The sequence below is a fragment of the Narcine bancroftii genome, chromosome 5, assembly GCF_036971445.1.
Source record: "Narcine bancroftii isolate sNarBan1 chromosome 5, sNarBan1.hap1, whole genome shotgun sequence".
NCBI lineage: Eukaryota > Metazoa > Chordata > Chondrichthyes > Torpediniformes > Narcinidae > Narcine > Narcine bancroftii.
In genome coordinates, this window is record NC_091473.1 from 69202610 (window position 1) to 69218589 (window position 15980).

General features: G+C 39.5%; 1 protein-coding gene and 1 long non-coding RNA gene across 4 annotated transcripts in view; one reads left to right on the forward strand and one right to left on the reverse strand.

The window, feature by feature from the left end:
* The window catches only part of vamp4 (vesicle-associated membrane protein 4), a 108718-nt gene that overhangs the window by 82123 nt on the left and 10615 nt on the right, over window positions 1-15980 (forward strand). For 2 of the 3 annotated variants that reach the window (XR_011357611.1, XM_069937744.1), the window contains exon 6: window positions 8901-8980. Coding sequence is in view for 2 of the 3 variants with exons in the window: in XM_069937744.1 (XP_069793845.1) it covers window positions 8901-8980 (80 nt within the window). In the remaining variant the exon portion in view is untranslated. Of the gene's footprint in view, window positions 1-5797; window positions 5900-8900; window positions 8985-15980 lie in introns of those variants that run through there. The other variant, XM_069937745.1, reaches the window with a different exon arrangement.
* Window positions 11707-15980, reverse strand: part of LOC138763494 (uncharacterized) — a 39929-nt gene continuing 35655 nt past the window's right edge. The window contains exon 4 of the long non-coding RNA XR_011357613.1: window positions 11707-12701. This is a non-coding gene — a long non-coding RNA (uncharacterized lncRNA). The remainder of the gene's footprint in view (window positions 12702-15980) is intronic.

The window sequence follows — 15980 nt, forward strand, 5'->3', positions numbered from 1 at the left end:
GGGGCCCAGATAAGAAGTTCTCTGGAAAAGATTGAGAATCCTGGATGGTATGTTGCCTTCTAAATGCCAGGATCTGGGATATCTCAGATCGAGTTCACAGCATTCTTAAGAGGGTGAGCAGCCAGATTCCATAGGGATTGTATGACTAATACTATTAGCATAAGATATAGATTAGTTCAATACAATTTCTTGTACAGGTACATGATCCTTTATCTGGACATCTAAAACCTGGAAAGCTCCAAAATCCGGCAAGTGGGGACCAGTGGTTGGGGGGGTGGCTGAGGGACCGGCGGTCAGGGGGGGGGACGGCCGAGGGACCGGCGGTCGGGGGGGGGACGGCTGAGGGACCGGCGGTCGGTGGGGGGGGGTACGGCCGAGGGACTGGAAGGGGGTGGGGATGGATACAGCAGCAAAATTAGGGTGGGCTTTCCGAAATCTGGAAAAATCCAAAATTCAGAACACACTGACCTCCAACGGTTCCGGATAAAGGATCATGTACCTGTATCAGTTATGTCTTACACCAAAGAAATTGAATAGATTGAAATCATATTTATCAGGTGTGGTAAAGATGTAGGAACTTTCTTGCATTCAACTTGGTCTTGTCATTGATGTATGGAGAAGAATTCATCCTGGAGAGAAAGATTATTCATTTTATTCTTGTAGGTTTGATTCTTCTTCTAGAATTGATTTATTTTTATTTTCAGCTCAAATACAGGCTAGGATTCTTGAAGCAAATTATAAGCTGAGGATTTTATCTGATCATTTGCCTTTGTTAATAACTATGTAAGTGCCTGATAAAGAGAAGTCGATATATAGGTGGAGATTAAATTCTCTGTTGAAAAGGAAAGATTTTTGTGATTTTGTTTGAAATCATATTAGAATATTTTGTGATTTAAAACATTTGAATTTGATAAATAATAAATTTATTACATGGGATGCTTTAAAAGCATATTTTGTGAGAGCAAATTATAGGTTTTACATCCAAAATTTAAAAAGGACTATATGAAAGAAGTAGATCAATTGAAAAATAAATTACAGTTTTAGAAAAAGTTTGGATTTGGATTGAATTTTTAAATTTGTTTAAAGCATTATATAATAGTTTTAAAGCTAAAGTAGTAACAAATGAACAGGTGTCTATGGCATTTAATCTAATAGGTCAAGTAGAAAAGGATGTCCCTTGTCACCAGCTTTATTTGTTTTAGCAAAAGAACTGCTTCCCCAGTTGATTAGCTCAGATTTACAAATTAAGAGTTTTAGGGTAGGTCAAAAGGAACATAAAATCAGTTTATTTGAAGATGATGTTTTAATATATTTGACTGAACCTGAGTCATCTTTATGAAGATTGTATGCTCAACTGGAAGAATATGGGAAAGTTCAGGTTATAAAATAAATTGGGATAAAAGTGAAATTATGTCTTTGATTAGTAGGTGACTATACCCTTGCTGAATTATCAAAACATATAATGTCCTCTGCTATAATATTTTGGTTACTACTTTAAAATTTAGATTCTCAAACATTGTTTGGAGGACGTCAGTTGTGTTCAGTAACAGAATTGATGTGGTTGACACCATTTCATCGGATGCAAGGATTGACAACGAGATAGACAACAGACTCGCCAAGGCAAATAGCGCCTTTGGAAGACTACACAAAAGAGTTTGGAAAAACAACCAACTAAAAAACCTCACAAAGATTAGCGTATACAGAGCCATTGTCATACCCACACTCCTGTTCGGCTCCGAATCAGGGGTCCTTTACCGGCATCACCTACGGCTCCTAGAACGCTTCCACCAGCGTTGTCTCCGCTCCATCCTCAACATTCATTGGAGCGACTTCATCTCCAACATCGAAGTACTCGAGATGGCAGAGGCTGACAGCATCGAAGCCACGCTGCTGAAGATCCAACTGCGCTGGGTAGGTCACATCTCCAGAATGGAGGACCATCGCCTTCCCAAGATCGTGCTATATGGCGAGCTCTCCACTGGCCACCGAGACAGAGGTGCACCAAAGAAGAGGTACAAGGACTGCCTAAAGAAAGCTCTTGGTGCCTGCCACATTGACCATCGCCAGTGGGCTGATATCGCCTCAAACCGTGCATCTTGGCGCCTCACAGTTCGGCGGGCAGCAATCACCTTTGAAGAAGACCGCAGAGCCCACCTCACTGTCAAAAGGCAAAGGAGGAAAAACCCAACACCCAACCCCAACAAACCAATTTTCTCTTGCAACCGCTGCAACCATGTCTGCCTGTCCCACATCGGACTTGTCAGCCACAAATGAGCCTGCAGCTGACGTGGACATTACCCCTCCATAAATCTTCGTCCGCGAAGCCAAGCCAAAGAGAGAAGAGACTATACCCAGTGTCACAGAGATATGCAGTTTAAATGGCCAAAGGACGTTATCAAATATTTAGGAATAGGTATGGATAAGAAATTTGAAGAATTTATATAAATTGAATTATTTGTCTTTACTTTAAAAGATTGAGGGATATTTTTAAAAATGGATAAATTTACCTATAACTTTAGATGGAAAGGTGAATTGTATAAAGATGAATATATTTCCAAGGATACCATATATTTTTCAGACATTACCAATATTGATACCTCAAAAATGTTTTCAAGAATTAAATAAATAAAGGCATTTCTTTGGAAAGGTAAAATGGCAAGAGTTTCAATAGAGAGATTAATGTGAAAATATGAATTAGGAGGATTACAGATTCCTAATTTGAAGAATTATTATCGAGTGGCACAGATGCGACTCCTTACCCCTTTCTTTGAAAGTGTAAAACTGGCATGGGTTAATATAGATCAGAACAAAATTGGAGAAAAGAAATCAGAAGAATTTATATGTAAGTAGGAATCAAAATTGTTGGTTGCTGATAAAGACACACCACTATTGAAGCATTTACTCAACGTTCAGAATAAAATTAATCAAGATATTGGTGGAGGTTCTGTATCACCTAAATTGCCATTGGCTAATCCTCTTTTAGTTTTATTTAAGAGATGATCAGTTCTTAAATATATGGTATCGTAAAGGGATTGTTAATGTAGAAATTGTCCTGCTATGAAAGAGGACAATTAATGTTATTTGAACAATTGAGGAACAAATATGATATACCACATAATAACTCTTTTTTTGTTATTTTCATTCAAGAGATAAATTAGGACCAACAATGTTTTTGCTCAATTGTATTGAGGTAGAACTTCTTATTAGGAGTGGGAATGTCAATAAAAATATATTTGTTTGATATGTTCATTATTACAAGTAGGCACTCCTAAATTAGGATTGAATTGATCTAGGCAGAGAGGGGAAACAGATTTGAACATTACAATAGATCAACAAATTTTGGAAAATTTCTGTACAGATTCTATCACTAATACTATTAATATAAAGTTTAGATTAGTTTAATACAAATTTTTTACATCAATTATATCTTACACCACAGAAGATTAATAGAATGATATCAGATTTATCAGATCAGTGTTTTAGTGTGAGACCAAATGTGAGACCCTTTTGGGTGTTGTTAGGTCTGCTTTGTTCAAGAATGAGTGAATCAGACACCAGACTGAGTGGAAATCAAGGTTCTTTATTACCGGATTGTAACACTTACAACTAACAGTGTTAGTTGGAGAAGGCGCATTCTAACGATATCAGCAAGTCGTGTTTTTTTTATACCCCAGGACACGCACTTAGTAAATTATCATACCATTACACTGTCACTGACAAAAGGCAAAGGAGGAAAAACCCAACACCCAACCCCAACCAACCAATTTTCCCCTGCAACCGCTGCAATCGTGTCTGCCTGTCCCGCATCGGACTTGTCAGCCACAAACGAGCCTGCAGCTGACGTGGACTTTTTACCCCCTCCATAAATCTTCGTCCGCGAAGCCAAGCCAAAGAAGAGAAAAAGACACTGTCTAATGCAGTTGCTGATATCGCCTCAAACCGTGCATCTTGGCGCCTCACAGTTCGGCGGGCAGCAATCACCTTTGAAGAAGACCGCAGAGCCCACCTCACTGTCAAAAGGCAAAGGAGGAAAAACCCAACACCCAACCCCAACAAACCAATTTTCTCTTGCAACCGCTGCAACCGTGTCTGCCTGTCCCGCTTCGGACTTGTCAGCCACAAACGAGCCTGCAGCTGACGTGGACATTTACCCCCTCCATAAATCTTCGTCCGCGAAGCCAAGCCAAAGAAGAAGACACTGTCCAATGAATAAGCTGTTGCTACCCTTCACTGTTAGTCTGCTGCTCATCAGCTTGTTAGTGCCAAGCTTATCTTGAGTGTACAAGGTCACATCTGCATTCTGTTACTCCTTAGTACTGGGTGACTCCTTCTCCGGTCCCATCTCATGATGTTTTTACCTTACAGTGTCCATAAGTAATTTTTTACAACAAATTATAAAAGTTGTTTTTTCTGTTAAATCCTGATCTGCTTTTATTAGAAAACATTGAAAGTACAACTCCTAAATTGAAATGATCAATTTATCATTTGAAATTTGTTAAATTATCATTAGCAGTTGCGAGAAAATGTATTGCAATGACTTGGAAATTGGATACATCTTTAACATTGCCAAGGTGGCCCGCTGAAATTCAAAATTGTATCCCTTTGGAAAAAATTACTTACAATCTAAGGAATAAATATTCTATGTTTTTACAAATCTGGTGCCTGTACACTTAAATAATGGGATTAAATTTGTAGTGACATCCTTTTTATCTCTCTAGCCCTGCAGAATCCTCCCCTGTATGTTTATGTTAGAACTGCACAACATTTCTCTTGGCAAACCAAGACTCTTTGTTACTTTTTCCATTTTATTTTCCTTATATTTTTACTTACTTTTTCAATTTGTATATATTTTTCTCTTTTGGGTGGGAGGGAAGGGTTTTGGGGTGGGCTGAAAAGCCAATATGTATGTATCAATTTGTTTTCTTTTCTGAAATCTGTTGTATTATAATAATTGTAGTTACTACATGTATGGAGTATTTAAATCAAATAGTGACAAAAAAAAACTTGGTCTTGTCCTAATGTAAGGCCCTTTTGGGCAGATTTACAAAATGTTTTGGTACAGGTTACAGTAATTGTTTTTCCGCAAAGTCCTGATTTATTTTTATTAGGAAACATTGAAGGAACAAGACTCAAATTAAAACTATCAAGATACCAACTGGAATTTGATAAACTAGTGTTAGTAGTGGCAGGGAAATGTATTGCAGTCACTTGGAAATCAGATATATTTTTAAGTAGGTCAAGATGTCATGCAGAAATTCAAATTTGTATTCCTTTGTAAAAAATTACATGTAGCTTGAGAAATAAATGTCTTTTGCAAATTTGGTGCCCGTATACCTAAATATTAGGATTTAATTTGTAATAGCATCCTCTCTATGCCTCTAAACTTGGGAGACTTTCCTCTGAATTATAATGAAGAATTCTAATTAATATGTTAGATGACATATCTCTGTGCAATCCTAAAAATGTATTTTCTTCTTTTTTCTGTTTATATAGCTATATTTTATATATTAACTGTTCTGAGGGAGGGTGGTTGGGAGGGGGTTTGGGTGACTACCATCATGTATGTAATTTTAATTTGTTTTTTTGAAACTTGTATAATTATATGAAATCTTTTTAAAAATATTGCTTAACAGACAATACGAAGGAAAATCCTAAGGGTTTATATAGGTATATTAAGAGCAAAAGGATAGTGAGGGACAAAATTGGTCCTCTTGAAGATCAGAGTGGTCAGCTTTGTACAGAACCAGAAGTGATGGAAGAGATCTTAAATGTTTTTTTTGTATATGTGTTTACTCAGGAAAATGGCACAGAGTCCAGGGAGGTAAAGCAAACAAATACAGTAGAATCCCCATTACCTGGAAGTCAAGCAACCGGCAAAAAAAATTGAGAAAATAAATAGGTAAAAAATAGAAAAGTGTAAAATCTACACCCCCTAGTGGTTAGTTTTCCAATGACGCAACATTCAATCTCAAGCAACTTTTCCAGCATCTACCAATCGCCATAGGTGCTGGATACTGGGATTTTACTGTAGGAAGGTCATGGACCCTATACAGATTAAAGAGGAGGAGGTACTTGAATAAAGGTTGATAAATCCCCAGGGCCTGACAAGGTATACCCTTGAATCTTAAGGGAGGCTAGTACAGAAATTGCAGGTGCCCTGCAGATATATTTAAAAACATCCTTAGCCACAGTTGAGGTGCCAGAAAATTGGAGGGTGGAGCATATTGTTCTACTGTTTAAAAAGGCTCCAAAAATAACCCAGGAAATTATTATAGGCTGCTGAACCTGATGTTAGTAGTAGGTAAGTTATTGGAAGGTGTTCTAAGAGATCAGATATCCAAGTATTTGGGTAGTCATGGACTGATTAGGGATGGTCATTGTGGCTTTGTGCATTGCAGGTGGTTTTAACAAATTTTACAAAGTTTTTTGAGGAGGTTACCTGGAAAGTTAATGAGGGAAAGGCTGTGAGTGTTGTTTACATGTACTTTAGTAAGGACTTTGACCAGGTCCCACATGGGAGGTTAGTCTCAGGTCCCACATGGGAGGTTAGTTCAGTATTCATGGTAGAAATGGATGAGACATTAACTTGCTGGGAGAAACTGAAGAGTGGAAGTAGATGATTGTCTTTCTGACTGGAGACCTGTGATTAGTAGTGTGCCTCAAGGGTCACTGCTGGGACCATTATTGTTTGTCATCTATTATCAAAGATCTGGATGATAATGTGGTAAATTGAATCAGAAAGTATGTAGATGACACTAAGATTGGAGGGGTTGTGGACAGCAAGGAAGGCTTTCAAAGCTCGCAGAGCAATGTGGACCAGCTGAAAAAATGGCAGATGGAATTTAATGCACACAAGTGTGAAGTGTTGCATTTTGGAAGGACAAACCAAGGTAGAACATGCATGGTAAAGGGTAGGAATGGTAGAACATTGGCATCTGGGAAATACAGTTATATAATTTCCTATAAATGGCATCACAGAAAGCTCGGGTCATTAAGATAGCTTTTGGCATATTGGTCTTCACAAATCAAAGAATTGAGTATAGGAGTTGTGATGTTGTGGTAATGTTTTATAATTGGTGAGGTCTATTTTGGGCTTTTGGTGCAGTTTTGGTCATAAAATTGAAAGAGTGCAGAGAAGATTTACTAAGATGCTGCCAAGACTTGAGGAATTAAATTAAAGAAAAAGGTTAAACAGGTTTTGACTTCATTCCCTGGAATGTAGAAGAATGATTGGTGATTTGATGGAGGTATACAAAATTATGATGGGTGAAAGGGGAGATGTTTAGGGGAATTACTTTATATAGAGTGGTAGGAGTATGGAATGAGGTGCCAGCTGTAGTGGTGAATGCAGGGTCAATTTTAACATTTGAGAAAGAAACATGGGTGGGAGGGGGAATGAATGGAAGTGGATTGGGTTCAGGTCAGTAGGACTAGGCAGAATAATATTGTGGCACAGATGAGAAGGGCTGAAGGGCTGTTTACTGTGCTGCATGGTTTCTATGGTTCTGGGAGGTTCAGCGAACTAAAGCCTGTCCTGACTCATTTAATATTTAGCAGTGAGAAAGTGGGCTTTGCCAAAGCATCCCATCTTTTGTCTTTGATGGACACAAAAGATCCCATGGTGCTATTCTGTAAAGGATGAAAGAAGATATCCCTGGTACCCTAGCTGATACTTGCCTGCATTCACGTTACGAAAGGTGATGTAACAAAGCTGTTTGCGGTAACTTGATGCTTACAAATAAGTGCCATATTTCTTAATTACAACATTGACTATCCCTCCAAAAGATGTTTCCTTTGTTGGAAAGCATTTTGGAATGTTCTGCAGTAGAGATGGATGGTTCTTACTTTCAACATTAATATATCAATGCAGCTTGCATTTAAGCTTGGTTACATTAAGTGAGAACTGTAGCCAGTGTTGTCATCTATGACTTTAAAGTTATTAGTGGTAACCTTGGGGCTACCCTGTGTGACGATCAGCTATGCAAACAGGAGAGACAGTCTTGGCTTTCTAGTTCGGTTTGGCTCTTTGAGGCTCAATTCGTAGAGATGCAATTTATGAGAGAAATTGAGTGAGAGAGGGGTTGGGATTTAATACTCCAATTGGGTGGTCAGCTGCAGAGCTGATGAACACTGTATGTGAAAATGAATGAACCAAACATAAATGGTGTTTAACAACAGGGAAGAATATATCATAAATTCTTCCTGATATGAAGTTGATACTGATGAAAATATTCTGCTTGGTTCAGAATTGAAGTGTCAATGAGTAGTGTAATTTTGCCTTTGGTCTTTTCAATTCCAAAGATTCCATGTGGATTCTTGGTGTTGATAACTGCAGGTGATGGAGCCTCTGGGGATATCTGAGTGAATGGATAAATCAAGTAGGTGAGATGAGATCCTACTTGTCCTGTCTGTTGCAGGTGTTACTCCAGGTGCACTTCATTCTAGTGCAGTATTTCTTAACTTCCCCAGACCAGTGGTGGTGTGCAGGTTAGTTATTGGTAGTCCTTGGCCATGCATGCTAGGAGCCCAACATGGTGCCAAAGTAAGAACAGAAGGCAGTCTGCAGGTTTAAAAAAAGGTTGAGAATCATTGTTCTAGTGGATTTTTGTTAAGTGTGTAACAGTACTGTATACTTTAAAATGACAATATTTTGTAGTAAAACATTTTTAACAATTTAAGAAAAGAAAGCTCACCAGAAACTGCAGATAGATAACTGATGTGTATTACGTTCCTGTAAACTAGCCCACAGTTCCATTTTCCCTTTCACCCTTTTTTTTTGTAGTGAAGGAATGATTGTGTAACTCATAAAATAAATTACAATTCAGATTTGAAAGATCAAGTTTAAATTGATTTGTAGACTTGCATATTCTGTCCTTGATGTTTTAATTTTGCTTTTGCAGAAAGCTTATCTGATAATGCCACGGTTTTCAGTAATAGAGCAAAGCAGTTGCGACGTCAAATGTGGTGGAGAGAATGTAAGGTGAGTATTGTGACAAGTGCAGCTCTTTTTAAAATTGATTTTGCTTAAACAATTATGAAATACTCATCTTGAGAAAGCTAGGATAGCAATTTCTAGTACAAAAATGGAAGTGAGGGCTGTCTCTTCATGGAATTAATGCTTTCCAGTGATCTGAGAGTCATGCTAGTTATCAATTTAATTAGTTTGTTTCTTCGGTCTATTCTGCTTTTTAAATCCCCATTAAAAATAGAATATTTGGTGCTTAACAATAACAGGACTAGTTACACATTCACCACATACTTAAACATAATAAGTTATGAATAAGTTGTCTCGATATCACTTAGCAGCAAGTTTGATTTTAATGGCAAATTTCTAAATAAACTTTCCAATAAACTGCTTTCTTCTGCATGAACTTGCTGGAAGTTACACTGAAACAATTAAAATACAAAACAATCCTATGAAAATAAATGCTTGGATTAATTTGAACACAAAAAATAAATGCTTTAAATAATTCACAAATATATTAATAAATGTTTGCATAAATTCATTGTCTATTTATTATGTGTATTACTGGTTTTAAATTTAATCCAAACAGATAAATCACATATTTTCATTAAAACTATAAACTAAGTGCTAACTTCAAATTTGACAACGGCATTTTGTACTTTCATTGACCCTTTATAAATAACCCTTAATTATAGGTTCTATATCATAATGAATAATGGTAGACAGCTTGCAACTGAAGTTCATGTAAAACAAAGTTGGATGTTTCAGAAGCCTTGGAATTCATTTTCTGAGCAGAATAGCTAGGGGCTGAACTAATAATGCAGTCACAGTAACAGCAAACAAAGTGTACCCTGTGAAGAATTTATGGATTTTGAATGACATTTTTAATGTCACACAAAATGAAAATATTTTTAGAATGTTTTTAAAAGTTACATAGTTAAGTCTGCTGAGAGAATTATGTACATTTTTGATGATTTGAGATACTTTAAAAGAATGAAATGGAACTCTGTTAGATTTGTGAACAAAATGGGGACAAAACATTACATTGTATAGCACCTTTCCCAGACTCGGGATGTCTGAAAGCATTTGACGTACTACAAAGGGTGATATGGTTAGTGTAATAGCACAACACTTTTATAGAGCCAGCAACCCAGGTCTGAATCCAGTCTGTGAGAAGTTAGTATATTCTCCCCATGTCTGCATGGGTTCCCTCCGGATGCTCTGGTTTCCTCTCACATTCCAAAGACATAGATTAATTAGTCACATGGGTGTATATGGGCGGTGAGGGGTTATGGGTAAGAAAAAGCCTGTTACTGTGCTGTATCTTTTTTTAAAAAGTCATACTTTTATGGCATGGTCACTCTCATTGAAAAGATGGAAGGCAAATTTTGCACAGCAAGCTCTTTGTATCTCAGAGTGATAATGATCAGCTAACCTATTTTTAATGTTTCAATCTCTTTTGTGCCTTCATCTTTCTTCTCTGATTCCCCACACTCTCCTCAATGTTGTCTCTTCTACCTGTCTCTCCACCTGTCCCACCTTCTGTACAAACCCAATAATTTCTTAACCCCCTCCCCCCCAGCTTCTTTCTCCCTTGGTATACTTATACCACCTCTTCTGACTTTCAACTCAATAAAGGATCCCGACCTGAAATTTTAACTGACTATCTCTACCCATGAATGTATTGTGACCCGCTCCTCTTGCAAGCCATTATTTGCTGAAGTTTCTAGCATTTGTCATTTTTGCTTCTTGTTAATTTATTTTTCTGTCCATTTAGGGATAAATTTTGACAATGGGTGTTCTTCTTCCTCTCTGGTGCCATGGTACATTGTATAAACTTGGTTTGGCATGCAAAGCAACTTAATATTGGGATTTCATCCAATAATGCAATTGTTTCTCAATTCTTGGTTAGTTTTATATGAAAATAATGAATAGAATAGTTTTGTTGTGGAAGTGCAATTATGATTGCAGGTTTTGTTCATTTGAAAGTTCTGTGGCCATAGATGGGACTCCATGGCGTATGTTGCCTGCCTGGTGCCACCATCAAGGGCAGAGCATCCTAAAAGAAGTGGTGAAGAACCAGATTTTGTGCCCCAATTTGATATCAAAGCACGGTAGATAAAGGGATGAGGTCCTTCAAGCAGATTCAAGGGAACCAGGAAAGAAATTAAAAAGCAGTGCATAAAAGGTAATAATTTCAGGATTGCTCCCAGTTCAGTGTCATAACAAATGCAGGAAGAGAGAATAAAGTAATTAATTGTGTGCTGGAGAGATGCTGAAGTGAGGGATTTAGAGTTGTGAGGCTTGAACAGATTTACACCTCAGCAGAAACAAGACCAATATTGTTAAAGGAATTTGTTAGCTCAGCAGATGATCAGGAATCTTAAAGGGAATTCAAGAAGAAGACAAATTTGGAATCAGAAGTTAGAAAATGAATAAAATGTGTGGCAAATGGTGTCAAAGAACAGAAAGTTGTGAAAATGGCCAAATTAAAGATGTCATATTGGGACTGCACAGTGGCACATCTAATAGAGCTGGCTGCTCCCTCAAACTCTAGTGGCCTTGGTTCAGTGCTGACCTCTGCTGTCTTTGTGGAGTTTGCATGGTCTCTCAGTGATTGCATGGAATTCTCCTTCAGTGCACTGGTTCTTTACGCATTCCTAAGATGTGCAGTAAGTTAATTGACCAATGTAAATGGCCCCTTGTGTTAGCAAGTTGGAGAATCTGGGGGTAACTGATATGAATGTGGGAAGAATAAGATGGTATGAGTTTGAGAGTTATGATTGATCAATGAATTTGGATGTTTGGTGGTCACTGCAGACTTGGTAGGCCAATATTGCTCTGACCTCTTTGAGATACATGCAGCATTGGCAACAATGAGATGAATAAAAGGCACAAACAAAAGTAAATAGGTACAATTTAATTGCCATTGTGGAAACTTGACCATAGGCATAGGGTAACCAAAGCTGAGAGCTGAATGTTCAAGTATATTCTGCATTCAGGAAGGGCAGGCAAAAAGGCCAAAATAGATAGGGAATGATTGAGTGCCTAAAATAAATCTTGGTTCAGAAGATCATAATGTCGAATTAGAATTAGTTTGTATGATGTAAAGAAGCACCAAAGAGCAAAATGAAAACCCATTGGTAGCTATTGAAACCTACTAAATAGTAATTGTAAGTATTAGGCATGGAATAAATTAATAAATTAGAGAAGTATATATTAGTAGTCCTTTGAATCGAAGAAGACATGTTGTGCAGTTCATCTGTGGACACGAAGGTCACTTTGCAGTCCCAGTCTGGGGGCACTGGAAGTCCGTTGTTGTAATAACTTTGGCTGCTGCTTTGAGACGCTGTTCATGGTTTTCCATCAGTTTTTGGCAGTGCCTTCATAGCACAAGGCTCACCAGTGGGTTCTGTCAGCAGCCATAGCTTCTAGTTCTCTTGGCTAGATGTCACAGTAGCATAGAGTTTCCTTCACAGCATCTTTATAGTGCTTGCATGGATGACCTTGAGGTCCTCTTCCGGTCACCAGTTCACCATAGAGCAGCTGGCTCGGCATATGGAGGTCGACCATTCTGATGACTTGTCCCACCCACTGCATCTGGGCTCTGATGATCAGGGATTCAATGCTGGTGGACTTCACATGATCCAAGGCCTCCAGGTTGGAGACATGGTCTTGTCAAGGATGAAACCAATTGTTTGATGTGACGTCAGTACAGAGTCCAGGTCTCACATCCCTATAGGAGAGAGGTGTATAGGACACAAATTAGCATTATTATGATAGAATTTTGCGTAGAATTGGAAAGTGATGTATTAATCCAAAAATACAGTCTTAAATCTAAACAACTTAAACCTCCTATGTCTTATATTCTTTACATTTTGCATAACATTGAAGTCCTTGGAAATGTATAATTTCTGCTGTGAGGATAGTAGTAAAGCAGCAGGTGGGATTGGTAGTGAAGAAGGCTAATGCTATGCTAGCATTCATTTCAAGAGGTATAGTATATAAGAGTAGAGAGGTGTTAATGAGACTCTATGGGGCTCTGGTGAGACCTCATCTACAGTACTGTGTACAGTTTTGGGCCCCCTATCTTATAAAAGATGTGATGTTTCTGGAGAGGGTGAAGAGGAGATTTACTAGGATGATTCCTGGAATGCAGGGGCTGGCATATGGGGAGCATTTGACAGCTCTTGGGTTGTATTCGTTGGAGTACAGGAGAATAAGGGGGATCTCATAGTGACAATTTGAATATTGAAAGGTTTTGATAGAGTGGATAAGATGACTCCCTTGATGGGTGAATCGAGGATAAGGGGTCATAGTCTTAAAATTAGAAGTTATCCAATTAGATCAGAAAGGAGGAAGGACTTCTTTAGTCAGAGGGTTGTGAATCTGTGCAACTCACTGCCGCACAAAGCATTAGAAAGGGTACCAAGGGATATGGGGAAATGGCTGGAAATTGGAACTAGGTGTGAGCATAATTCAACTTACTGTAGAGTCATGGAACAGACTTGATGGGCCTAATGGCCTGCTTCTGCTCCTTTAACTTGTAAAAGCATCCCTGACAACTTCAATTGTGAGAAGTACATCCAGCTGCAGCTCCTGACAAACCAAGTTAAGGAATTGGACCAGGAGTTGGATGAACTCTGTATCATTTGGGAGGCAGCAGGGATGATAGACAGGAGTTACAGGGAGGCTATCACACCAAGGAAGCAGGAGGATAGTAGATGAGTGACAGTCAGGAGAGGGAGAGGGAAAGGGAACAGGGCAGGGCACCCCTGTGGCCATTCCCCTCAATAACAAGTATACCATTTTTGAATACTTGTTTGAGGAGTTGGGAGGTGGAGAAGAAACAACCTACCAGGTCTCTGACATGGAGTCTGGTCCTGTGGCTAAGAAGGGAAGGGAGGAGAAGAAGCAGATTGTAGTGATGGGGATTCCATAGTGTGGGGGGTGAGGGGTGGTCAGATAAGAGGTTGTGTGTAAGAGATCAAGTATCCCTGATGGTATGTTGCCTCCCTGGTGCCTGGTCCAAGATATCTCAGATTGAGTGCACAGCATTTTCAGGAGGAAGGGTGAACAGCCAGATGCCATGGTCCATGTAGGGTCCAATGACTTGAGTAGGAAGGGTGATGAGATCCTTCAAGGAGAGTTCAGGGAGTTAGGTGCTAGCTTGAAGGACTACCTTCAGGGTTGTGACCTCAGGATTGCTACCTGAGCCATGTGCTAGTGAGGTTAAAATAAGAGGGTAATGCATTTGAACTTGTGGCTAAAGAGATGGTGCAGCAAAGAGGGCTTCAGGTTTCTGGATCATTGGGCTCTGTTCCAGGGAAGTTGGGACCTGTTCTGACAGGATGGTTTGCATCTGAACTGGAGGGGGACTAATATCCTTGCGGGTAGGTTTGCTAGTGCTGCTCTGGGGGGTTTAAACTGTATTTGCAGGAGAATGGGAACCAGAGTGCCAGAGCAGATAGAGGAACGGAGGATGGAAGAGATTATGTGAAAATTGCATGTAACATTAGAAATCAACTGGTTGTACATGAGTCCATGGACATGTCAGCAAGAATGGGATGAAGAATTGAAAGGAGTGTTAACAACAAACCAATCTCCCAGTCTGCATCTAGTGTCTCCGATGTATAGGAGACCATAGTGGGAGCATTGGATGCAGTAGATGACCCCTGCAGATTCAAATGTTGCTTCACTTAGGACAGTTTGGGGCCAAAATGATGGTGAGGGAGGAGATGTGGGTGCAAGTGGAACATCTCCTGCGGTCACAGGAGTAGATCCCAAGGGGACAATTGGTGGGGAGGGAGGAGTGGACAAGGGAATCACAGAGGAAGCAGTCCAGAGAGGGGAGGAGAGGGGAACATGTGTCTAGTGGTGGGATCATGTAGTAGGTGGTGGAAATGGCGGAGGAAGATGTGTTGGACATGGAGGCTCGTGGGGTGGTAGATGAGGACAAGAGAAATCCTGTCCTTGTTGTGCTTGTGGGTGGAGGGGGCCAGGGCAGATGGGTGGGTAATGGATGATATCCAGGTGAGTAGAAAGTTGATGGTGGTAGATAGAAAGCCATGTTGTTTGAAGAAGGAGGACATTTCTGATGATCTGGCATGGAAATCCTCATCCTGAGTGCAGATGCGATGGAGACGGAAAAATTGAGAGAATGGAATGGAATCCTTATAGGGGATAGGTTGGGAAGTGGTGTAGTCGAGGTAGCTCTGGGATTTGGTGGGTTTACAGAAGATGTCTGTTGAGAGTTCATCTCCTGAGATGGAGACAGAGAGTTTGAGGTTTGCTAGAGATGGACCAGTGAAATTAAGGTCGAGATGGAAGTTGGCAGCAAAGTGGATGAAGTAAAAAAGCTCATCACAGATACACGAGGCAGCACCAATGTAGTCATTGATGTAGCGGAGGAAGAGTTGAGGACCTTGCCTGTGTAGGCTTGTAGCATGGATTACTCCACATAGCCACAAAAAGGCAGGCATAACTGGGACCCATGAGGGTACCCATGGCTACTCCTTTAACATGGAGAAAGTCAAAGGAGAAATTATTGAGGGTGAAGACAAGTTTTGCCAACCGGAGGAGGATGATGGTGGAGGTGGACTGGTTGGTTCTATTGTCCAGAAGGAAACAAAAGGCTTTGAAGCATTCAGTATAGCGAATGGTGGTATATAGGGATTGGATATCCATGGTAAATATGAGGTGATCGAATTCAGGGAACTGGAAGTTGTTGAAGTGTTGGAGGGCATGTTAAGTGTCCCAGATGTAGCTGGGGAGGGACTGGACCGGGGTGGGGGGGGGTGCAAAATAGATTAAAAGTAAGCAGAAACAATGGCAGGGTGAGGTCAGAAGAAGTCTCGAGGACAATTCAAATGGGGGAAGGGAAGATTTCATATAAACCAAAATAAATAAATGATTCATTGAGTAAATTCTATAATGAACTCTATAAATCAGAATAGAAGGGAGACCCTACTAAAATAGATGACTTCTTGCATACATTGGAACTGCCAAATTTAGA